We start from the raw sequence: 26,016 nt of genomic DNA, 5'->3' as shown, positions 1-26,016 counted from the left end.
ACTGGTTTTGCCAGACATATGGGATCAATCAGGAAGTTTGTGCTGATGTTTTCTTTGGGAATGCTGATAGCTTGACGCATAAGTAACAGCGACAAGGAATCTCAGTTACTCCAGCAGTATTTTTTTTGAAAAACCCGCCCCTCTCCTTTACTGCTTTAGTGTCAGACTCAGAGAGACACTCAAAAGTTTCATCCTATCACAACCTGACTTCTGTACTGGCCTCCAGAGAAAGCGCAGTTATAAGAGAGAATTTTCAGAGAGAGAGAGATTGTTTTGCCTGTGTCCGTTTTTCCAGAAGAAACTGTTGCAGAAAGTCCTGGGAGATTTTGTGAAGATTGAATTATTAATTTAATTCTTTGTTTTTTAATCTGTTTTTACTTTGTTAAATAATGCGGCTAGCTGGGACACTCTTCGTGTTTCTGCATGCTGCTTGCTGCCTTGCTTCTTATCACCCATTTTCTTTTCAAAGGAGCTTCTTAAAGGGAAAGACCTTTGAGTTGAAAGAGCAGCGCAACAACTTGGCCACAGCTACCAGCAGGGTGCTAAAGCTGGGCACAGTTTTCAAACGCAACGTGCGCAAGCTGAGAGAGAAGAGTCTTAACCTGGATTTGGTCTTCCTGGTGGATGAGTCCTCCAGCGTGGGCAGTGCCAATTTCGACAACGAGCTGAAGTTCGTCAAGAAGCTGCTGTCGGATTTCCCGGTGGTGCCTTCTGCCACCCGGGTGGCAATTGTGACCTTTTCCTCCAGGAGCAATGTTGTGCCCAGGGTCGACTACATCTCGGCCCCCCAATACCACCAGCATAAGTGCTCTCTGCTGAACGAGGAGATCCCTGCCATTAACTACAGGGGAGGTGGCACCTACACCAAGGGAGCTTTCCAGCAGGCAGCAGTAAGGCACCCTCCTGTTTACCATTCACTTCTCAAATAGGGTGCAACAGTTAGTTACTTGACCATTTGCTACGAGAGGAATGTGGGGTTGAAAACTAACACGATGCCTTGTTGAAATGTAAACGTTCGCTCACGTTCAGGGATTTGAGGGAACATGTTCCCTTCAGCTCAGCAGCTGAGTAATTTAAAGTGAACACCTTTATTGCTTTTTAATTCGAGGTTAACAAATTCAAAACTGTAGTCCTTGTTTTAGACAGGTTTACTATTGCAGAAAAAAGGCCATCCTGTATTCTACTTTGCCCATTGACCAACATCATCTCCCTCGATTTTGATAGTGTCGCCCTCCCTTTCTCTGAAACCACCTCCACCACCACAAGCCTGCAAAATCCCTGCATTCCTTTAACTCTGACCTTTTGTGGACTGGCATTTCCTCTCCTAACCTCTCCACCTCTCTACCTTCCTCTCCTCTTGTAAGACATTCCTAGCGCTCTGACCAAGCTTTTGCTCACCGTTCTTAGGCAATGCCCCTGTGTGGTTCCATGACCAAGTTTGTTTGATAACTCTCCTATGGACCTTTTATGATGTCAAAGACACTGTTTAGTTTTAGTTGCTATTGTCTCATGTCTGTTTGTGCAGGCTCATGGAGGCAACATACTGGTTTGCAGCCTCTAGTCTGCCCCACATGGATTGTAAAAGTCTACTTTAGGCAGGGCTGACAGTTACAAGTTGAGCACTATCTCACAATCCTTTAAATTGCCTGACTGCGAGGATAAAACATGTTTTTTGTAATTTTTTTTGTGAGATCCAGAGCAGAATGTAATTCACAGACATGGCTAGCACTTGAAGCTGAGGAAGCAAAAAAAGTGTGTTTCTGACTGTCTCAATGAGCTTCAGACAGTCACCAGCTTATGAATTAAAATTGTTTGATGCACTATCAGAGTACAATATGATATTGTTACCAAGAAAGTAGAAAACAAACCAATAGGTGTCCAATGGGTATCAGTTGGTAACGCGATGTTTGTGTGTCAAAATGTTGTGTGTTTTAAGCATCATTTTATGAATCTAACCGTGAACTCTGTATTGGTGTTTCTGTTCTGCACTGACAGAATAGCGTACTGTAAAGGGGACTATCTTTCATATGAGATCGGGTTCACAGGTGCACAAACAGGATCCCTATGGCATTATATCACTCCTTAAGGCAGAGCCCTGGCCAATGTTTATTCCGCAACACCTAAAACAGGAGTCACTTGATGGTGTAGAATTTAAATGTTGCTAAGAAGAGAAGCTTTCTGTCTCAGAATAACATTTTGCTGATGAGTGCAAGATGCTACATTCCAGCAACATCGCCCTAATAATTTTCTTTTATCTAATTGCTGTTTGTAGGAGCTTGCTGCACATACATTGTGAATGCAGCAGCCAAACACTTGAAATGGACATAATTAACTGTAAAGTGTTTGGTAAGAATGTGGTCACAGAATGTGATTCACAAATACACAGCTCTTTTACAAAATAAGAGGTCACAGACATCGAACAATTTCTTGAATATAGGCTCGAGAACCGGGGAGAACTTCTGGCTTTTCTTCAAATTAGGGGCATGGGATTTGTTTGTGCACCTGAGAGGGAAGACAGGGCCTCAGTTTAACTTCTCCAGAGGACACCCAAACCTGGCTTATGTGCTCAGCTAGCCAAAGGAGGCTTGAAGTTTCAACTGTTGGACTGAGAGGCAACAGTGCTACTCAACGTGACATGGCTAACAGTGAGGTTTTTGTTAGTTTCATGATCACGTGTCCTGTTAGGGAGTCAAACAAACCCACTAAAAGAGCAATCGATTTATGTTGCATGGTAAAGCTGGCTGGAATGTTATGAGTCGGACACCCACAAGTTCTTGAGGTAAACTTTCACTATGTCAAGTTAACTACCCATGAACATAAGAACAAGCGGAAGCCATTCTGCACCCCCTGCCACTATTCAGTCAGTTTCATTACTTATCTGAACCCGAACTCCAGCCACATTTGTGCTGATTCTGTAATCTATTCCATAACTTATTCCCAACAAATCAATTTCAATTTTAATTGACCTCCCCACCGGCCTCAACAATTTTTAGTTTATAATGTGGGTGGATAGGAAAAAAATGTACTACTTGGAACTGGGGTGATAAACCAGATTCAATATTAACTTTCAATTGGGAACCAGATGAAGACAGCATTTAGGGCAATGAGGAAAGGGCCAGGAATATGAGACTAAGTGGACAGGCTTTCCGAAAGAGACAGAACGAGCATGATGGACCAAATCATCTCCTTTGTGCTGTGTCAAACCAGATATTTTCCAGACAAATCTGCTCAATGATGTTGTACATACCTCTGGAGCAGGTGGGACTTGAACCTGGGCCTCCTGGCCCCATGCTGTGTCATTCATAGTTGATTGCAAAGCTTTGCAATTGCAGTCCACTGGTTCAGTCCCTATTTCTATGAGTTTTCCAGGAGGAAGGCCCAGCCAACTGTCCTTCCATGGCCTGCTGACCATAAATGCTATTCAATTTGTCCCACACAGCTGTCCTTTCCCAAACATTTACCCTAAGGTGGTTGTCCAATCATCTTTTGAAATTAATGGCAGAGCTGCCTCTACCACTCCTCAAGCAGTGCATTCCAAATCCTAATCCCTGATTGTGTGAAAAAAAAGTTAACACATCAGCATGTTATGAGTATTCTGTGCCTGAAAATGCAGATTCATATGAATAATAATGTGATGTTATCAAATGACAACAATGAGTACTTCTGGGCTTGTTGAATAATGCTATATTACCAACTGGATGGTACAGCAAAACTCAGCAAAGATTATTATTCGAATACTTAATATATTTCTATGAAGGAGCCAATGGTGTAGTGGTAATATCACGAGATTAGTAAAGCAGAGGCCCAGGTGAATGATTGAGGGAACTGGTTCAAATCCTACTATTGCAACTGGCAAAATTTAAACTGAATTAATGAAAAAAAACTTGATAATATACCTAGTCTGAGGAACCGATCATCAATTGTCATGGTAGTTAGGAAATCTGCCATTTTTACCTTGGCTGGCTTACACTTGTCTTCAAGTCCAAGGTTATATAGTTGGTTCTAAGTTACTGTTAGAAGTGATCTAGCAAGCCATTCACTTTAAAGACCATAAGGGGGTGGACAACAAATGCTGACCCTGCCAGTAATGTCCAGGAACTTTATTTGTAATTTCAATAAGCTCAGTCCATTTTTATTTAAAAAAGTGTGAAGTAAATCCTGTTAAAATAGCAACAATATATTGTCTGAATTTTAACATTCAGGTACAGGATGAATAGCTCACAAAGATTGTGACTGAAAGTTTTCTTTTCTTCTATCACCTCACATTTCAAGACTATAGGTTTTTAAATTCCTATTTGTGAGTACCCTCTTTCCTCAATTTCTGTTCATCAGTTTGCCCGTTTGGTGATATGGGCTGCACTGTGTAATCTGTGCTCCACTTTGATGAGAATTGTATTCCCTTGATTTGTTCTGAATGAGGAAGCCCTGATCTCATCCTGCCTGTCACTGGTGTGTAATGAATGAAAAATAATATTTTGTCCATGTTACAATCCCAAATATGATCCCATACTTGTTTGGTCCCAAATTTGTTATGATCCAGCTAGAGACTGTTATTTCCTTCTTTAACCTGGTGAAATTTGAAATCCCCAGTTCGTCACTAAATGAATAAAGCCACATAAGATTCCATGGTTTAAGACAAACAAAATAAATTTTATGATTTACAAGTCAATAAAGCAAACAGTAAATACCCTCAATCTTATACTCTACCATCCAGAATTAACATGAGCTAATTATGAATTAAAGGCAAACTGTAGTGTCAAACCACACTTTGAATGGCAAACATAACCAAGACAGATCCCACAAATTTCTTCACAACTCACCCAGATATCAGCAAGTCAGACCATTTATTTTTTGATTAACTTTCAGCTCTTTAGATGACAGCTTCTTTTTAGCTCTATTAAGCTAATTAGTACTCAGAACTTTCCACAGACCCAACTGCCTTACAGGACAGAGCCATCAAACTTCTTCGCTCCCATAGACTTCAATGAGGCACACCGCCAGCACCCAGGACCTTCAACTGCCTCATCAACAGGACTTTAGTTGCTTGAAATCTCTTCACCCATTATCAGCTAACTCTTCACCAAGTGATGTTCAATGACCCTTGAACTGAACTGTGTGGCCTTTTAGAATATCCCAACGGGTCCTACTTTTAATTCTAGGCGGAGTTGAATATAGCAACAATTAGAATATTTTGTGCCTTGAATGTTACAATTTCCATCAACCAACTGCTAATCTACACTGCTGTTAGTGTACAAGAACACAGGGACAAAGTAGAAAATAAATGTGATCAAATCCATGAGGAGTAGGTAAGGCAGATGAACTTAGAGTTTAGATTAGTACCTGGGAGTATGATGTTATTGCTATATAGAGACTTGGTTGAGGGAAGGGCAAGATTGGCAACTAAATATCCTGGGATATAGATGCTTCAGGTGAGATAAAGAGGAGATAAAAGGGATGGAGGAGTTGCATTACTGGTCAAAGAGGATACCACAGCTGTGCTGAAGGAGGGCACTTTGGAGGACTCGAGCGGTGAGGCAATATGGGCAGAGCTCAGAAATAGGAAGGGTGCAGTAACAATGTTGGGGCTGTACTACAGGCCTCCCAACAGCGAGCGTGAGATAGAGGTACAAATATGTGGACAGATTATAGAAAGTTGTAGGAGCAACAGGTTGGTGATGATGGGGGTTTTTAATTTTCCCAACATTGACTGGGATTCACTTAGTGTTAGGGGTTTAGATGGAGCAGAATTTATAAAGAGCATCCAGGATGATTTTCTAGAGCAGTATGTAAATAGTCCAACTCGGGAAGGGGCCATACTGGACCTGGTGTTGAGGTATGAGCCCAGCCTGGTGGTTGAAGTTTCAGTAGGGGATTACTTTGGGAATAGTGATCACAATTCCGTAAGTTTTAGCATACTCATGGACAAAGACGAGATTGGTCCTAAAGGAAAAGTGCTAAATTGGGGAAAGGCCAACTATAGCAAAATTCTTCAGGAACTGGGGAATGTGGATTGGGAGCAGCTGTTTGAGGGTAAATCCATATTTAATATGTGGGAGGCTTTCAAAGAGAGATTGATTAGAGTGCAGGACAGACAAGTCCCTGTGAAAATGAGGGAAAGAAAGGACAAGATTAGGGAACCATGGATGACAGGTGAAATTGTGAGACTAGCAAAAAGGAAAAAGGAAACATACATAAGGTCTAGGCGACTGAAAACTGATGAAGCTTTGGAAGAATATTGGGAAAGTAGGACCAATCTGAAAGAATTGAGAGGGCTAAAAGGGGTCATGAAATATCTTTAGAAACAGGGTTAAGGAAAATCCCAAAGCCTTTTATTCATAGATAAGGAGCAAGAGGGTAAATAGAGAAAGGGTTCGCCCACTCAAGGACAAAGGAGGGAAGTTATGCGAGGAGTCAGAGAAAATGAGTGAGATTTTTAATGAGTACGTTGCGTCGGTATTCACTGAGGAGACGGGCATGACGGATGTTGAGGTTAGAGATAGATGTTTGATTACTCTAGGTCCAGTTGGCATAAGGAGGGGGGAAGTGTTGGGTATTCTAAAAGGCATTAGGGTGGACAAATCCCCAGGTCCGGATGGGATCTATCCGAGGTTGCTGAGGGAAGCAAGAGAGGAAATAGCTCGGGCCTTAACAGGTATCTTTGCAACATCATTGAGCATGGGTGAGATCCTGGAGAATTGATAATGTTGTGCCCTTGTTTAAGAAGGGTAGCAAGGATAATCCAGGTAATTATAGACTGGTGAGCCTGACGTCAGTGGTGGGGAAGCTGCTGGAGAAGATACTGAGGGATAGGATCTATTTACATTTGGAAGAAAATGGGCTTATTAGTGATAGGCAGCATGGTTTTATGCAAGGAAGGTCATGTCTTACCAACTTGATAGAATTCTTTGAGGAAGAGACAGAGTTGATAGGTGAGGGAAGGGCTGTAGATGTCACATAAATGGACTTCAGTAAGGCATTTGATAAGGTTCCCCATGGTAAGCTGCTGGAGAAAGTGAAGTTGCATGGGGTCCAGGGTGTACCAGCTAGAAGGATAGAGAACTGGCTGGGCAACAGGAGACCAAGGGTTGTAGGGGTAGGGCGTTTCTCCAAATGGAGAACTGTGACCAGTGGTGATCCACAGGGATCCGTGTTGGGACCACAGTTGTTTGTGAAATACATAAATGATCTGGAGGAAGGTATAGGTGGTCTGATTCACTAAGATTGATGGATTAGCAGATAGTGAAGGGGGCTGACGGAGAATGCAGCACAATATGGATAGATTGGAGAATCGGGCGGAGAAATGGCAGTTGGAATTCAATCCAGGCAAATGCAATACGATGCATTTTGGAAGATCCAATTCAAGAGCGAACTATGTGGTAAATGTAAAAGCCCTGGGGAAAATTGATGTACAGGGAGATCTGGCTGTTCAGGTCCCATGTACCCTGAAGGTGGCAATGCAGGTCGGTAGAGTGGTAAGAAGGCATACGGCATGCTTTCATTCATTGGCTGGGGTATTGAGTACAAGAGTTGGCAGGTCGTGTTACAGTTGTATAGGACTTTGGTTCACCACATTTGGAATACTGCATACAGTTCTGGTCGCCACATTACCAAAACGATGTGGATGCTTTGGCGAGGGTGCAGAGGAGGTTTACCAGGATGTTGCCTGATATGGCGGGCACTACCTATGAAGAGAGGTTGATTAGTTTAGGATTATTTACAGAAGGACAGAGCTTGGGGTGACCTGATTCGGGTCTGCAAAATCATAAGAGTTATAGACAGGGTGGATAGCAAGAAGCTTTTTCCTCAAGTGGGGCACTCCATTACTAGGGGTCACGATTTCAAGGTGAGAGGGGAAAAGTTTAAGGGAGATATGTGTGGAAAGTTTTTTATGCAGAGGGTGGTGGGTGCCTGGAACACGTTCCCAGCAGAGGTGGTGGAGGTGGGCACGATAGTGTCATTTTAGATGTATCTAGACAGATACATAAATGGGCATGGAGCAGAAGGATACAGATCCTTAGAAAATAGTCAACAGGTTTAGATAGAGGATCTGGATTGGCACAGTCTTGTAGGGCCGAAGGGCCTGTTCGTGTGCTGTAATTTTCTTTGTTCTTTGTTCTTTGACTGAGAGAAAATTGGTTAACAAGGCATTCAGTAAGCCAACTTACTCCACCTCACTGAGCAAAAGGAGGTTTCCCTTCAATTATGTGTTGTTTCTGTCCTTTCCTCTTCCCCCTCACCTGCTTCATGTCCATCCATGGGAAGTGGAACTTGCTACCACAGGGCGTTGTTGAGGCAAATTGCACAAAATCATTTCAGGGAAATCTAGACGAATATAAGAGGGGGAAAATAATCATAAATCTGTATGGTTTAATATAGTCCTAGATAAGAATAAGACTGGCCCTTGGGTAAATGTGCTAAACTGAGGGAAAACTAATTACAACCATATCAGGCAGGAACTGGAGAAATTAGTCTATGGGTGGCTGCTTGAAGGCAAATCCACATCTGACATGTGGGAGTGTTTAAAGACCAGCTCATCAGACTTCAGAGCAAATACGTTCCTGTGCGGTAAGGATAGCAAGATTCAGGAACCCAGGCTGACGAGATATTGAAATATTAGTCAAAAAGGTAATGGAAGCATATGTAAGGTTTAGGAAATTGAAATCAGACAAGGCCATTGGATATAAAGGAAGCAGGAAAGAACTTAAACAAGAAATTAGGAGAGCTGGAAGGTGCCCTGAAACATCCTTGGCGAATAGGATTAAGGAGACTCTCAAGACATTGCACATGTACACTAGGAGCAAGAGGGTAGCCATGGAAAGGATATGCCCACCAAGGGCAAAAGAGGGAATTTATGTGTGGAACCAGAGGAAGTGGATGAGATCCTTAATGAGTACTTTGCATTGGTATTCAACAGGGTGAAGCACATAGATGATGCTAAGATTGGGAGGGATATGTTGATGTTCTACGGCATGTTGATATTAAGACGACAGAGGTGTTGGGTGTCTTGAAAATCTTTAACATTGATAAGTCTCCAGGGCCTGTTAGAATCTATCCCAGGATACTAAGGGAGGAAGGGAGGAGATTACTTAGGCATTGACAGAGACCTTTGGTATCTCTTTAGCCACAGGTGATGTCCTAGAAAGCTGGAGAATAACCAATGTTGTTGCTTTGTTTAAGAAGGGGAGCAGGGATAATCCAGAAAATTATAGGCTGGTGAGCCTTTAAAATAGCAGATGGGAAATTATTGGAAAAGATCCTTAGCGACAAGATTTACTCGTATTTGGAAATAAATGGACTTATTAGGGATAGTTAACAAGGCATTGTATGGGACATGTCTCACAAATGTGATTGAGTTTTTTGAAGAAGTGATGAAGATGATTGATGGGGGCAGGGTAGCGGATGTTGGACTTTCCTGAAGTATTTGAGAAGGTCCCTCATGGTGGTTGGTCTGTAAGACCATGTCCAGGCAGATAGAATTAATTTAGAATGGCATCATGGTCAGCACAGACATTGTGGGTTGAAGGGCCTGTTCATGGCACTGTGCTATTCGATATTCTATGTTCTAAAGGACTAGGAGGAAACCCAGTTAAGGTGACATTGGGAAGAATGAAAGGAGGTTTGAATGGAGGAATAAAGACTAGTAGGTTGAGCATTATAACCTGCTTCTGTGCTATATTAAAGTAATACAGTGGGACCCATGTTGTGTTAGTAAATTGGAGATAAAATTGGTTCGGTCATAGAAGACAGAGGATAGTTGGGAGAGGTGTTTTTTTTTGACTGAAGGTTTGTTTCCAGTGGTCTCACAGGGATCAGTGATGGAACCTTTGTTATTTGTAGTATATATAAAAGGATTTGGATGAAAATGTGTGTAGTCTGATTAGTAAGTTTGCAGACCGCATGAAATTGATGAAGTTGTGGATAATGAAGAAGGTTGTCAAAGGAAACAGCAAGATATAGATCTTTTGGAAAGTTCGAAGATATGGCAGATGGAGTTTATTTCAGACAATCGTGAAGGGGTGCCCGCTGGGAGGTCAAATGCTAGAAGATAGCATACAGTAAATGGCAGGACCTTTAGGAGCAATGATGTACAAAGGGTTCTTGAGGTGCAAATCCATAGCTCCCTGAAAGTAGCAACACAAGTGAATAAGGCAGTAAAGAAGGTGTAAGGTATGCTTGCCTTCATTGGTTGTGGCATTGAATGTAAAACTTGACAAGTCATGCAGCTGTATAAGATTGTAGTTAGACCACATTTGGAGTATTGTGTGCAGTTCCGGTCATCACACCATAGGAAGAATGTAGAGGCCCTGAAGAAGGTGCAAAATACATTAACCAGGATATTGCCTAGATAGGAGTGTATTTGCTATAAGCAGAGGTTGGACAAACTTGAATTGTTTTTGCTAGAGCATTGAAGGCTGAGGGGGCAACTTGATAGAAGTGTATAAAATTGAAAGAGCCATGTCTGGATGGACAGTCAGAGTCTTTTTACCAGAGCGGGAAATGTCATACACTAGGAGGCACAGGTTTAAGGCAAAAGGTGAAAAGTTTAAAGGAGATGTGCAAGGCAGGTTTTTACACAGGAGAGTGGTAGGTGCCTGGGATATACTGCCTGGGAAGCTGATAGAAGTGGTGTTTAACAGCAACGTTTAAGAGGCCTTTAGAAAGACACATAAACAGACAGGAAATAGAAGGATACAGACCATATCCAGGCAGATAGAATTAATTTAGAATGGCATCATGGTCAGCACAGACATTGTGGGTTGAAGGGCCTGTTCATGGCACTGTGCTATTCGATATTCTATGTTCTAAAGGACTAGGAGGAAACCCAGTTAAGGTGACATTGGGAAGAATGAAAGGAGGTTTGAATGGAGGAATAAAGACTAGTAGGTTGACCATTATAACCTGCTTCTGTGCTATATTAAAGTAATACATGCAATCCTATTTTAAAAACATATCCACCCAATTTCTTTCACAAATTTCTATTGAAACTGATTTAGAACATAGAACATAGAACATAGAACAGTACAGCACAGAACAGGCTCTGCAGCCCACGATGTTGTGCCGACCATCGATCCCCATGCATGCACCCTCAAACCTCCGCGACCATACGAATGTCCAGCAGTCTCTTAAATGTCCCCAATGACCCCGCTTCCACAACCGCCGCTGGCAACGCATTCCACGCTTTCACAACTGTCTGTGTAAAGAACCCGCCTCTGACATCCCCTCTATACTTTCCTCCAACCAGCTTAAAACTATGACCCCTCGTATTAGCCATTTCTGCCCTGGGAAATAGTCTCTGGCCATCAACTCCATCCATGCCTCTCATTATCTTGTACACCCCAACTAGGTCCCCTCTCCTCCTCCTTTTCTCCAATGAAAAAATCTGAACCATTCCTGCCTCTGAGAAACCCATGTCTCTGTAATGGCCACAACATCATAGCACCAGGTACTGATCCATGCTCTAAGTTCATCACTTTTATTCCTGATACTCCTTGCGTTAAAGCAAACACACTTTAACTGATCCCTTGGTTCCTTCCCAGGAAAATCCTTCCCACTAGCTGGTCTACCTCTTACTATTGCCTCACCTGCATCAACTCTCACCTCCGGTATACAGCTCAGGTTCCCAGCCTCTGCCATACTAGTTTAAACCCTCTCGAACAACTCGAGCAAACCTTCCACCCAGGACATTGGTCCCCTTCCAGTTCAGATGCAACCCGTCCTTCTTGTACAGGTCCCACCTTCCCCAGTAGGCATCCCAATTATCTACATATCTGAAGTTATTGCCTAACTTAACCGGAATGCATTTCAGACCATAAGTCACAGTGTAAACTTAAGAAGTTACCTCAAATGCATCTTTTGCCAATCAAGTTTCTTATCACTAGCAGAATAAAATATTAACTGTCCTATCGAGATTCTTCCAAAAGACAGTGTCAAATTTACCAGCAAAAATTCAATGTAATTGAATTACCTCCCATTGGAACATTTAAAAAAAATAAACAAAATACATTTCCAGAAAGTTTAAAGTTATGTGTAATCTCTCCCTGATCCTCTAAGGCATTCTAGTAAAAATGCAAAAATGTTGCTCCAACATTGCATTCCATCTTCTCCGTTTCAAAGATTGACCCAGCACAGGAACCATTGTATTCTATCAGAGCATTTGATAATCCCAAATGTACTTTTCTATAACCTTCAATCATGAGTTTATCCATCACGTCCCTCTATCATGATGAGAATATTTCACTTTTTTTTAATAGAATCCCAACAGTGTGGAAACAGGCCATTCGGTCCAACAAGTCCACACCAACCCTCCAAAGAGCATATCACCCAGACCCATACCCCTACCATATAACCCATGGCTAACACACCTAACTACACCTAGCCTACACATCCCTGAACGCTACAGGCCAGTCCACCTAACCTGTATATCTTTGGACTGTGGGAGGAAACCAGAGTAGTTGGCAGAAACAGAAAGAATATGAAAACTCCAGACAGATAGTCTCCCAAGGGTGGGATCAAACTCAGGTCCTTGACACTGTGAGTCAGCAGTGCTAACCACTGAACCACCGTGCCATATACGATTAAAGTAAATATATTTGGCTTAAAACATTTGATTTAAAGCAATACTCCCCATTCTCCAGATAATCATACATTGTTAACCTGACATCCTCACAGCTGTTTGTTGCAGTGGCTGAATTGGGATTCACTGCCAGTGTTTCACACCATACAGATGTTGACCATTAACATTAATGCTGAAAGCAAATGTCCAATTTCTTTCTGGGGAAATCTTGAGACACTTTAAATAATACATTTTCCTTGTAACATTTTCCAACTCACTTGTAAGAGCTCAAGCCTTTAGGAACAGAAACTGTTGCCATTGCAACCCAGCCAGGATCCAGAGTCTTAGCAATGATCCTGTAAAATCCTTCAAAGATTTTGTATTCTCATTCTTCTAAATGATAGGCAATATACATAATCTGTCCAGAACAATCCTTTCATCCCAAGAATCAGACTAGTAAACCTTCATTCTTTGGAAGGGAAATATATCCTTCCATAAGTAAGAAGATCAAACTGCACACAGTGCTCCAAGTGTGGCCACACTCTAATTTTAACAATATTTTCCTACTCTTCTACACTAATCCTTCATAACTAGTGCTCACAATCCATATGTCTTTCTAATTGTTTTCTGAATGTGTGTATTAACTCTCTGTAATTCGTGAACAAGGAGCTTCTAAATTTCAACACTTCTCAGTATTCTATCATTACGCTGTTCTACAGTTTTCCCCAAAAAAGTATGGAATTTCACATTTCTGCACATTTACTCCCATCTGCCATGTTCCTACTCTCCCTGCAAGAGAAGGTGACAGCTTTGAGGTATTGTCACTGGACTGTTAATTCAGACACCCAGGTAACATTCTGGGGACCTGGGCTTGAATCCTGCCCTGGCAGATGGTAGAATTTGATGTCAATGTAAATCTGGAATTAAGAGTCTAATGATGACCATGAAACCATTGTCGACTGTTGCGGGGGCGATACCCCATCTGGTCCAGGAAAGGAAACTGCTATCGTTATCTGGCCTGGCCGATATGTGAATCCATACCCCCAGCAATGTGATTAACTTTAGACTGCTCTCTGGGATGGTTCTATAAATGCTGGCCTAGCCAGTGATGCACTCTACTGTGAATGAATTTTTAAAACATTAAACTTTACAACTGTTTTCCATTATCCTGAACATTGACTTTCCCAAATACACTGTACCCTCTGGATCCCCCTTGTGCTCATTGCTGGTTATACACGCAAAGTCTGCTGCTACATTCTTAATAATAGATGCGAGGATTTTCTTCACAAAAAGGTAAAGCCAGCATAGTCCAACCAGACTGTGGGCTCATCGGAGAGAGAGGTGGAAGGGGACTGGTGGTAGTTTAACCTAAGGGTCACCATGCCTCAGGGAGAGATTGAGATGGAGTCTTTAATTGTAACCTTAGCTGGTGCTGTTGGTGTCACTGCAATGCAAACCAGCCATCTAACCAACTGAGCTAACTGACCGGGCTAACTAGCCTTAACTTCCCTGTGTTTTTCTCTCCCTGATGGTGGTGTTACCTTTGTTATCTTGTAATTTGTGGAAACTGGTCTGCATCCTAGAAACTCTTGAAGATCAAAGCTATTGCAAGCACAGTCACATTCTTTAAATCAACAGGACACAGCTATGAAATCTAATGGATTTGTCAGTAAATCTTCCAGTACTTTTCTTTACTAAAACTAACTTTCACATTTCCACTAGACCATTGATTTCTCACTATTTCTGGATTTTTTTCTGGTATTGACTTAATGTCTCTGTTATTTCCTTCTTTCCCATTATAATTTCTCCTCTACATTGAATTATTTAAAAAAGACTTGCATTTATTTGGTGCCTCCAAAGTATGCATACATACATATGTTTGCATGTATAAAAATATTTACAGAGAGGATAACACATTATGAGCAGTGAATATAGTAGATAAGTTTCAAGAAAGACACGTCATCTCTGCTTCACCTGGAATGAGGGATGGAGCTTCAGGCAGAGAAGAGAAGCGTGAGAAAGGGTTACATCTCCTTCATTTGCATGCAAAGGTGCTTTGAAAAGTGTATGGGGTTTGGGAGTGATTGAGGAGTGGAACAGGGTATCATAGAGAGAAGGGGAGGAACGTGTTTTCTGGTAACGTCATGCCACAAGTGGCAGGAACAGCCTCCTCCCTATGGTGTAAAATGTTTGGGGGCCCACTTTTGTAGTAGGTTCACAGATGTCACCAAAATCAGTGGTATATAGGACAGTGAGGAAGGTTATCTAATGTTATAAAGAAACCTTGATCAATTGGGTCAATGGGCTGAGGAGTGGCAGATGGAGTTTAATTTGGATAAATGCATTTTGGTAAAACAAACAAAGTCAGGACTTATACAAGTAATGCTAGGGCCCTGGGTGGTGTTGTCGAACAGAGAGACCTATGGTTCAGATACATAATTCTTTGAAAGTTGCGTCACGGGTAGTGTGTTTATGTATTTAACGTATTTGCCTTTATTGGTCAGACCCTTGAGTATAGGAGGTGAAACAGCATATTCAGGTTGTACATGTTGCTGATGAGGCCTCTCCTGAAGTACTGTGTGCATTTCTCGTAGCCCAGTGATAGGAAAGATATTATTAAATGGGAAAGGGTTCAGAGAAGATTTACCAGGATGCTGCCAAGAATGGAGGGTTTGAGACATAAAAATAGACTGAGACTTTTCTCACTGGAGCGTAGTAGGTTGAGGGTGACCTTACTGAAGTTTGTAAAATCATGAGGGGCTTGGATAAGGTGAATGACAAAGGTCTTTTCCCTAGGATGGAGGATGTTAAAACCATGGGGCATACTTTTAAGGTGAGTGGAAAAAGATTTAAAAAGAATATAAGGGGCAACTTTTTTTACAGAAAGTGGTTCATATGTAGAATGAGCTGCTAGAGAAGGCGATGGATGCAGGCACAGTTACAATGATTAAAAGGCATCTGTCTAAGTTCATGAATAGGAAAGGTTTGAAGAGAAATGGGCCCAAGCGCAGGTAAGTGGGACTAGTTTAATTTGGGAACATGGTCAGCGTGGACTGGTTGGACTAAAGGGTCTAGTTCCATGCTGTACGATTGTAAGACTGATCGCGAGCTTCCTGTCATTTCAGTTGCTGTCATACTGACCTGGCTGCCCTTGGATTACACTTCAAAAATACATCATTGGTTGTAAAGAGCTCTGGGATGTGCTAAAATGACAAAAAGCTCTGGAGACTTGTAGGAAATGGATTCTGGCAGAAATTTCCAGAAAATAGGACTCCTGAGGAAGAGAAATTTGAAGTCTCAAAAACACATCCAAGATCTGACCCAACAGACCCTATATTCTGTTTCCAATTTGTCTCATTGTATATTCGTCAGTCTTTTGCCAATTCATTTTCTCCTGATTTGGTGCATTTTTCTCAGTTGGATGCATTGTTATGTAACTCCTCATGGCTTCATAAAAGCCAAAAATATATGCTATTTTGACTTACAAACTCTTTTCCTACGTGTTTTTCAAAGAAGTCATTAGCCTGGTCTCAAACAGTCTGCTTTTAACAGAACCCACACCATTACTAAGCTTGCCTTCCTCTCCAACTTTCTCCCTATTGTGCTGTTGTACTGTGCCATGGATTCAAAAGCTCCCACTTTAAAATCTTCAGTCCAGCTTTCAACCTGTGTATTCTGACTCAGTTATAACATTGATAGTACTTTAATATTTCAGTGGCTGTAAAACATATTGCGATGTATGGCAGTTGTGAAAAATACTGTGTAAATGCAAGTCTTTCTTTCTTAAGGGGAGGGTTTCAGATTCCTGAGGCATTGGTACCAGTTCTGGGGGAGGTGGGACCCCTACAAACTGGACGGGTTACACCTGGGCAGGACTGGGTCTGATGGCCTTGAAGGAGTGTTTGCTAGAGCAGCTGGGGAGGGTTCAAACTAATATGCCAGGGAGAAGGAATACTGAGTAAAGTGTCAGAGAAGAAGGCAGCAAGGACAAAACCAAAAGCTAGGAAAGGAGGCAAGAAAAGTGATAGGCTGAGAAACCAAGGACATGATTCAAACAGAGCTATTGAGAAAAATAAGGGAGGAGGCAAACAGTGTTAAAGGGACAAGCTTAAATGCTTTGTGCCTTAATGCGCGGAACATTTGAAATAAAATAGATGAACTAAGCGCGCAGATAAATGTAAATGGGTACGATATAATTGGGTTTACTGAGAAGTGGCTGCAGGGTAACCAGGGATGGGAACTGAATGTCCCAGGATATTCAGTATTTCAGAAGGACAGGCAAAAAGGAAAAGGTGGTAGAGAGGCATTGCTGGTTAAAGAGGAAATTGACACTATAATGAGAAAGGATATTAGCTCTGATAACGTGGAGTCTGTATGGTTAGAGTTGAGAAATATATATTGGGGCAAAAACATGAGTAGGTATCATATATAGACCCCCAAACTGCAGTAGTGATGTCGAGAATGGCATTAAACAAGAAATTAGAGATGCGTGTGATAAGGGAATATCAGTGATCGTGGGTGATTTTAGATTGGACAAATCATATTAGCCACAATGCCATAGAGGAGGAATTCCTGGAGTGTATATGGGATGGTTTTCTTGACCAATATGTGGAGAAATCAACTAGAGAGCTGGCTGTCTTCTCCTGGGTACTGTGTAATGAGAAGGAAATCATTGCCAATCGAGCTGTGCAAGACCCCTTGGGGAAGAGCAACCATAACATGATAGAATTTTTTATCAAGTTGGAGAGCGAGGCTACTGATTCAGTGACTCGGGTGCTGAACTTTAATAAAGGAAACTACAAGGATATGAGGTGTGAGTTGGCCTTGACAGATTGGGGAGAGTTACTTGAAGGGATGGCAGTGGACAAGCAATGGCAAACTTTCAAGGAACGCTCAGGGGAACTGCAACAGCTGTTTATTCCTGTCTGCCACAAAAGCAAAATGGACCAATCCATGGTTTACAAAGGAAATAAGAGATAGTATCTGATCCAACGAAGAAGCATACAGATTGGCCAAGAAAAATAATAAATCTGAGAATTTGGAGCAGTTAGGAATTCAGCAAAGAAGGACCAATGGATTGATTAGGAAGGAATAATAGAGTACAAACGTAAGCGTGCAAGGAACATAAAGACTGATGCTAAGCCTTTCTATAGGTATGTGAAGAGAAGAAGATCAGTAAAGGCTAAAGTAGGTTGCCTACAGACAGAAATGGGGGAATGTATAATGGGGGCAGTGTAATGGCTGAGGAACTGAATGCATACTTTAGTTCTGTCTTCACAAAGGAGAACACAAATCAAATTCCAGAATTTTTGAAGGATGTAAGATTTAGAAAAACTGAGAGAGATCATTATTAGTAAGGAAATGGTGCTAGGAAAATTATTGGGATTGAAGGCCGATAAGTCTCCAGGGCCTGATAATCTACATCCCAGAGTACTTAAGGAAGTAGCTCTAGGAGTAGTGGATGCATTGGTGGTTATCGTCCTGGATTTTATAGATTCTGGAACAGTCCCTGCAGATTGGCGGGTGGCTATTGTCACTCCAATATTCAAAAGGGGAGGTAGAGGGAATTATAGACCTGTGAGCCTAACATCGGTAGTAGGGAAAATTCTTGAATCTGTGGTGAAGGATTTTATAGCAGAGCATTTAGAAAGTAGTGGCAGGATCAGACAGAGTCAGCATGGATTTATGAAGGGGAAATCATACTTGACAAATCTGTAGGAATTCTATGAAGTTGTAACCAGTAGAGTTGACAAGGGGGAGCCAGTCGATGTAGTATATGTGGACTTTCAGAAAGTGTTTGACAAAGTCCCATATGAGAGATGAAAGCGCAAAATTAAAGTGCATGGTTTTGGAGGAGGTGTATTGAGATGAATAGGAAACTGGTTGGCAGAGAGGAAATCAAGAGTAGGAATTAATGAGTCATTTTCAAATTGGCAGGGAGTAACTAGTGGGGTGCCACAGAGATCAGTGCTGGGACCCCAGCTATTCACAATATATATTAATGATTTGGATGAGGGAACAAAATGTAACATTTCCAAGTTTGCGGATAATACCAAGTTGGGTAGCAGGGTGAACTGTGATGAGGATGCAGAGATCCTTCAGCATGATCTTAACAGGTTGGATGAGTGGGCAAATCAATGGCAGGTGCACTATAATTTGGAGGTTATTCACTTCGGAAGCAGAAACAAGAAAGCAGATTAATACCCGAATGGCTATACGCTGGGAGAGGGGAGCATGCAGTGGGACCTGGGTGTCCTTGTGTACCAGTCACTGAAGATAAATATGCAGATGCAGCAGGCAGTAAGGAAGGCAAATGACATGATTAGATTCCCTACAGTGTGGAAACGGCCCTTCAGCCCAACAAGTCCACACAGCCCCTTGAAGCATCCCACCCAGACCCATCCCCCTATAACCCACACACCCTGAACACTATGGGCAATTTAGCGTGGCCAGCCCACCTAACCTGCACATCTTTGGACTGTGGGAGGAAACCGGGCTTTCGTTGTAAGAGATTTCATGTACAGGAGCAAGGATGTGTTATAGTTATAAAGGGCCTTGGTAGTGCATATAATGTCCTTACTGATTAGAAATCTATCTATCTCAGCCTTGAGCATATGTAATGATCCTGCCTCAACAACCCTCTGCAGTAGAGAATCCTGCAGATTCACCACCCGCTGAGACCCTTTCTGCATCCTGGTTCTGTTACCAATTAGGGTGGCACCGAGGCTCAGTGGTTAGCACTGCAGCCTCACAGCACTAGGGACCAGGGTTCAATTCCAGCCTCGGGTGACTGCCTGTGTGGAGTTTGCACATTGTCCCCGTGTCTGCATGGGTTTCCTCCGGGTGCTCCGGTTTCCTCCCACAGTCCAAAGATGTGTAGGCTAGGTGAATTGGCGATGCTAAATTGCCCGTAGTGTTCAGGGGTGTGTGAGTTATAGGGGGATGGGTCTGGGTGGGATTTTTCAAGGGGAAGTGTGGACTTGTTGGGCCGAAGGGCCTGTTTCCACATTGTAGGGAATCTAATCTTATGTCTGGGACCTTTCGTTACCAATTCTTCTGCCATGGGAAACAATTTCTGGCTGGCATGGAGAGTTGGAGAAACAGTTACTACCTGATTATTTTTGACAACAAGGGATAATGCACATAAACATAGAAGCATTGAAGATAGGAGCAGGAGGAGGCCATTCAGCTTCCAAGCTTGCTTGACCATTCTTCATGATCATGGCTAATCGTGCAACTTGATAGCTTAATCCTGCTTTCTCCCCATAACCTTTGACCCCGTTTGCCCCAAGTGCCCCAATCTTGTGTAACAATAATACATGTGTGGAATTTCGCTTGCCCGGGGTTGTCTGCAATTTAGAATGAATGATTTAAAGTTCCATCATTAAACCTTTCGAATTTATTGCCATCCATTAATCTTCACAGCATACCAAACATTGTACGCCTGCCGTATTTCATTATAAAAACATTTAGAACTCTTGGTTCTGAATCCAGTATTTGGAAAATGTGGTCTTGTTTACAGCAGAGGGTGAACCTTGTCAGTCACAGTGACAGGAGCTTGCAACACTACCAGGACCACACCTGGAATATTATGTGCAATTTTGGTCTCCTTTTCTGAGGAACGATGCTCTTGCTCTCAAGAGAGTGAAGCTAAGGTTTACCAGGCTGATTCCGGGGATGGTGGGTCTGATGTATGAGGTGAGAGTGACTAGTTTGGGACTGTTTTTGCTAGAGTTCGCATGAATGAAGGGGACTCTTATAGAGACTAATAAAATTCTAACAGGACTGGACAGGCTAGATGCAGGGAGGATGTTCCAGATGCTGGGCTTGTCCAAAACCAGGGGTCATAGTATGAGGATTTGGGGTAGATGATTTAGGACGGAGGTGAGGAGATATTTCTTCACCCAAAGAGTAGTTAGCCTGTGGAATTCATTACCACAGGAAGTAGCTGATGTCAAAATATTGAATGTATCCAAGAGGCAACTAGGTACAGCAATTGGGGTGAATGGGATCAAAGGTTATGGGGAGAAAGCAGGATTAAGTTATCAAGTTGGACGATCAGCCATGATCATGAAGAATGGCTGAGCAGGCTTGAAGGCCGAATGGCCTCCTCATGTTCCTATCTTCAATGTTTCTGTGTTTATGTGCATTATCCCTTGTTGTCCCAATGGTCAAAAATAATCAGGTAGTAACTGTTTCTCCAACTCTCCATGCCAGCCAGAAATTGTTTCCATTGGCAGAAGGATTGGTAACAAAAGGTCCCAGACATAAGATCATTGGTAACGGAAGCAGGATGCAGAAAGGGTCTCAGAGGCTGGTGAATCTGCAGGATTCTCTACTGCGGAGGGTTGTTGAGGCAGGATCATTACGTATGCTCAAGGCTGAGATAGATTGATTTCTAATTAGTAAGGACATTAAGAGTTAAGAGGGCAAGGGAAGAGAAGTAGGGTTGAGGATTATCAGATTAGCAAGTTCTCATTGAATGGCAGAGTGGGCTTTGAAAGGTCAAATAGGCCTACTTCTGCTCTTTATGGTCTCATGATCTTATTAGGATAATCAAGGAAACTTTTCAGTTTAAAGGCAGGAAGTTGTGATCTGAAATACACTGCTTGAAACGGCAATGCAAGCCAACTTGGAAGTAACTTCCAAACAGGGGATTGGACAAAAATGTGAAGAAATAAAATTTGCTGTGTAGTGGGGTAAAAGCAAGGGAGTGGGAAGAATTGAGCATCTCTTTCACAGGCACTATGATCCAGGTGGCCGCCTCCTGTGCCCGTGAAGTAAATATATCACAAAGTAAAACTTATCTCTTAAATTCACCATCAACTTAAAATTCTTCCCGCAATCTTGTGTAACAATAATACTTGTGTGGAATTTCGCTTGCCCGGGGTTGACTGCAATTTAGAATGAGTGATTTAAAGCTCCATGATTAAACTTTTAGAATTTATTGTCAGCCATTAATCTTCACAGCATACCAAACATTGTACGCCTGCCGTATTTCATTATAAAAACATTTAGAACTCTTGGTTCTGAATCCAGTATTTGGAAAATGTGGTCTTGTTTACAGCAGAGGGTTAACCTTGTCACTCACAGTGACAGGAACTTACAACACTACCCCTAGAGTCAATGACTGATTAAGAAAGTCAGGAACGAGTGCCATGGGTTTTACAAGCAATGGATAACACTGATGACTTGTAAACAAATGATTGAGTTACAAAAATACTTGTGCAGAGATTCTTCCTCTTCCAAAGTAAAAATGAAGCATAAAGCCAAAGACTCGGAACAAATAAGTTTTATTTTAAACTTCATTCATGGGCTGAGGGCATCACTGGCCAGGCCACCATTTCCTGCCCATCCCTAATTGCCTGGAAGGCAGTTAAGAGATACCCACAGATCTAGAGTTACATGCAGGCCATGCCAGCTAAGGATGGCAGTTTCCTTCCCTAAAGGATGTTTGTGAAATAGATGGTATTTTCCTCAACGATCAATGCTAAATTTGCAGTTGCCATTTGATACTTAATTCCAGATTTTTATTGAATTCAAGTTCCACCATGTGCCGTGACAGGATTAGAACCTGGGTCCCCAGGACATTGCCTCAGCCTCAGGATTAACAGGCAGTGATAATTCTACTAGGCCACCACCTCTTCCAATTGACCATATGAAAGGAAAGTTGGTCATAACGTAGCCCAAAAATAACAGGAATAGTTGAGCACCAATTCTGTTAAGTCAATAATCAAACAACATACCCCCTAGTTGAAAAACATTAAAGTCATTCCTCTCACAATGTCCGTGGGGATTATTCTCATAAATTCAGGAATTTCTGACTGGTATGGATTAGTGTTCAGCAGGGCAGAACTTTGAAAATAAATGGAAAAAGAAAATAAATTCTCCCTCCATTTCCATCTCAAAAGTTCTCCCAATAATTTTTATTTGCCTTTCTAGTTTCAATTGAAACCCCTCTTTGAATTGTCATAACCAAGTGTTAGCTTCACCTTGATGATGATAAACACAAGTTGTCAGTGTCTTTGACTCCACAACTGCAGTTATGCCAGCAGCCTGCTAGTTACTCATAGTCTTATGAATGAACCAAAAGTTTCTCCAACTAAAGACTGTGAAAAAGTGAATTCATTATTGTTTTCACCCCCTGATATGAACCTATTTGCCCGCACCATACTTGCCTACTTCTGCAGTATGACCTCAAATGCAGAGAATCTTAGTGTCCATCCTGTATGATCCAGATCAGAACCTCAAAGCAATTTCTAAACCCTCAGCAAGACAGCAAACTCTGCTTTTGTCATATTATCTGTTTTCCACTAACCTCGTCACTTGCCAACCCATGACTTCATTACCTCCATTTCTGCAATGCCCTGCTTGCCTGCCTCCAACCTGCTCAAGTCCCAACTTCACTTTGACCCATGAATGGCCACCCAGCGCTTTACTCACTCACCCAAATTGGCTGACCCTCAATGCAAAATGAAAAGATACCAGTCCTCATTTACAAATCGTCTTCTTTCACTTCAGCTTTTCTCCACAGCTATCTTGTACCTTACATGTTCGCCAATGCCATCTCTTGCTCTTTTTTTTTCCCTAGATTTTCTGCTTTTCCTTTTGTTTTACTAGTAGTGATGGACCCTTTAGTGGTTCTCAGTGAACCATTCCAATCTTCTCCAGGCCTTCTAAAAACTTTCTCTAAAAGCTGCCAAAAGCAAGTACACAAATTGTTGCCTAATTTAGTAACAGATGGTGAATTCTAAGATTAAATCATGGGACGATAAAATGTTCTCCTATGGAAAATGCCATTCAGCCTATTGGAAATATGCTGGTATTTTTCTTGGGATCACCCAGTCCAATCACGTCTCCCGCACATTAAATATCCTGTTAAAGTTAATGCTGTTCATTCTCTGAAGATCCCATCCAGTCTAACTTAATAGCTCATTGTCACAGTTACACACATACAGATTTTGTAAATAGAAAGGTCTATGTGAAATATTAAGTGTTTTCATTGCAGCTGCCTGTGTTTTAGTGTTGGAGGAGAATGTCAGCTATAGAGAGGAGAAATCACCTTCGAACTGTCATGGATAAATTCCTCAATGTTGCTCCCATTTCTGTCATTGCTCACTTTGCTGGAAGTGTGCTGCACAAACCTGTGGAAAAGGTTCTGCCAGCCCATCTCCAGCCAAGCTACGATGAGCAATCGTAGGAGCAATTCCGAGGAAATTCTGGGACACTTGGCTCCAGTAACGTGCCTCACTCTTCTCTCCACCAGCGAATTCTGCAGCATTCACGGGCCAACTCCACTAAAGTGGTGTTCCTCATCACTGATGGTTACTCAAATGGTGGGGACCCGAGACCTATTGCCGCTTCCCTGCGGAACCTGGGGGTGGAGATCTTTACACTCGGCATATGGCAGGGCAACATTCGAGAGCTGCAGGATATGGCATCACATCCCAAGGAGGAGCACTGTTACATTCTACACAGCTTTGCCGAGTTTGAAGCATTGGCTCGAAGAGCGCTCCATGAAGGTAAGGTTCTGTGCAGTCCGTGATACAACGTCACGTGGAAAAACATCAAGTCTGAAGACAGAAATAGGCCACTTGGTACAACTAATCTGCACCAGTGTTAACACTCTACTTAACTCTCGAGGAGTAGGCCCTTCAGCCTTTTGAGCCTGCAGAACCATTCAATAAGATAATGGCTAATTTTCTGCCTCAACCCAACTGTCCTGCATGGGTCCCATATTCCTTAATTCCCTTGCTGCCCAAAAATCCATCAAACTCAGTCTTGAATACACTCAATTTGTGAGCATCCAGTCCTCTGATGTAGGGAATTCCAATGATTCACCATCCTATGAGTGAATGTCAATTCTGAAAGTCAATCCCTCATTCTGAGACTGCGACTCAATATTTGAGATTCCCTGGTTTAGGGGAAACATTTTCTCAACATCCTAAGAATTTTTAAAATATATTTCAATGTGATCATCGCTCATTCTTTTAAACTCCATTAATTTAGAAACTAGAAGAACTGCGGATGCTGTAATCAGGAAGAAAAACAGAAGTTGCTGGAAAAGCTCAGCAGTTCTGGCAGCACCTGTGAAGAAATAAACTGAGCTAATGCTTCGGGTCCGGTGACCCTTCCTCCGAACCGTTCAGGGAAGGATCACCAGCCCCAAATGTTAACACTGATTTTTTTCTTCACAGATGCTGCCAGACCTGCTGAGTTTTTCCAGCAACTTCTGTTCTTGTTCCATGGAATTTAGGCATGGTACACAAGGTGTACAAAATGATCAGAGGTATAGATAGAGTGGACAGCCAGACATTTTTTCCGAGAGTGGTGGCAGCTATTACGAGGGGGCGTAGTTTTAAAGTGAGTGGAGGTAGATATAAGGGAGACCTCAGAGGTAGGTTCTTTACTCAGAGAGTGGTAGGGGCGTGGAATGCATTGCCGGAGAGGGTAGCGGAGTCAGTCTCATTAGGGGCATTGAAGTGGCTAGTAGGTAAGCATATGGATGATAGCGTAAGGAAGGAGTGGAGGTTAGATAGACCTTAGGTTTCGGGTAAAAGTTCAGCACAATATTGTGGGCTAAAGGGCCTGTACTGTTCTATGATCTACACTCAATCTCTGTTCACAGTGGAGCCTCCTTCTCCTAGCAACTAGTTTGATGAACATAGGAAAAGAAGCTCCATGGTTGATATACTTGCAAAAGCAAAAAAAAATTTGGCATGCAAATCTGCTCTGGCCTGAGAAAAACATGTCATCGGGAGGGGGAGGATTCAGTCGTTGTGATCCAGATAGACACCAGTGACGTAGGCAGATCAAGGAAAGAGGTTCTGCATGGTAGGTTAGCCGTAAGGAGCTAGGCACCAAATTATGAAGCAGAACCTCAAATGTAATAATCTGCCTGAGTCATGAGGAAATTGGTATAGGATAAATAGGGTTCGAGAGAGGAATATATAGCCAAAGGACTGATGGAGAAGTAGATTCCAGTTCATGGGACACTGGCACTTATGCTGGGGCAAGAGAGATCTGTACAATTGGGATGGTCCATGCATGAGCTGCGCTGGGACTGGTATTCTTGTGAACTGCATAACTATGGAAGTATACTGGGTTTTAAAGCAAATAGTGGAGGCAAGGATCCAAATTTTGGAAGTTGTGGTGAATCTAAGAATGGGGTAAAGCAACAGAGGAAGGAATTAATGTGGGAAATGATAACCAGACAATGATAGGAAGGACGGAAAATACAGATCTAAGAGTAAAGCAGTGTTTATGACTAGAGTTTACAAAAATAATGAAAGGACAGCATATCACATTCAAAACAAAACAATGAACTAGCAGTGCAAATTGAGATCATTAAGTGCAAGTTATTGGCCATAAGGGAGACATGGCTGCATAATCATCTAGATTGCAACCTATTAAAAGGGATGTAACATTTAGACAGGATATGAAGCTAGGGAAGGGTGGAGAAA

General features: G+C 42.2%; 1 protein-coding gene across 2 annotated transcripts in view; it reads left to right on the top strand.

Moving 5' to 3' along the window:
• Positions 1–329: 329 nt before the first annotated feature.
• Positions 330–26,016, top strand: part of svep1 (sushi, von Willebrand factor type A, EGF and pentraxin domain containing 1) — a 225,117-nt gene continuing 199,430 nt past the window's right edge. For both annotated transcript variants that reach the window (XM_048527619.2, XM_048527618.2), the window contains exons 1-2: positions 330–890; positions 23,820–24,075. In XM_048527619.2, coding sequence (XP_048383576.1) covers positions 390–890; positions 23,820–24,075 — 757 coding nt within the window. In that variant the 5' untranslated portion in view covers positions 330–389. The remainder of the gene's footprint in view (positions 891–23,819; positions 24,076–26,016) is intronic.

This window comes from Stegostoma tigrinum, chromosome 3 (assembly GCF_030684315.1).
Source record: "Stegostoma tigrinum isolate sSteTig4 chromosome 3, sSteTig4.hap1, whole genome shotgun sequence".
In the NCBI taxonomy this organism is placed as follows: Eukaryota; Metazoa; Chordata; class Chondrichthyes; order Orectolobiformes; family Stegostomatidae; genus Stegostoma; species Stegostoma tigrinum.
The sequence above is the reverse complement of the archived record's forward strand: the minus strand, read 5'-3'. Positions and strand labels throughout refer to the sequence as shown.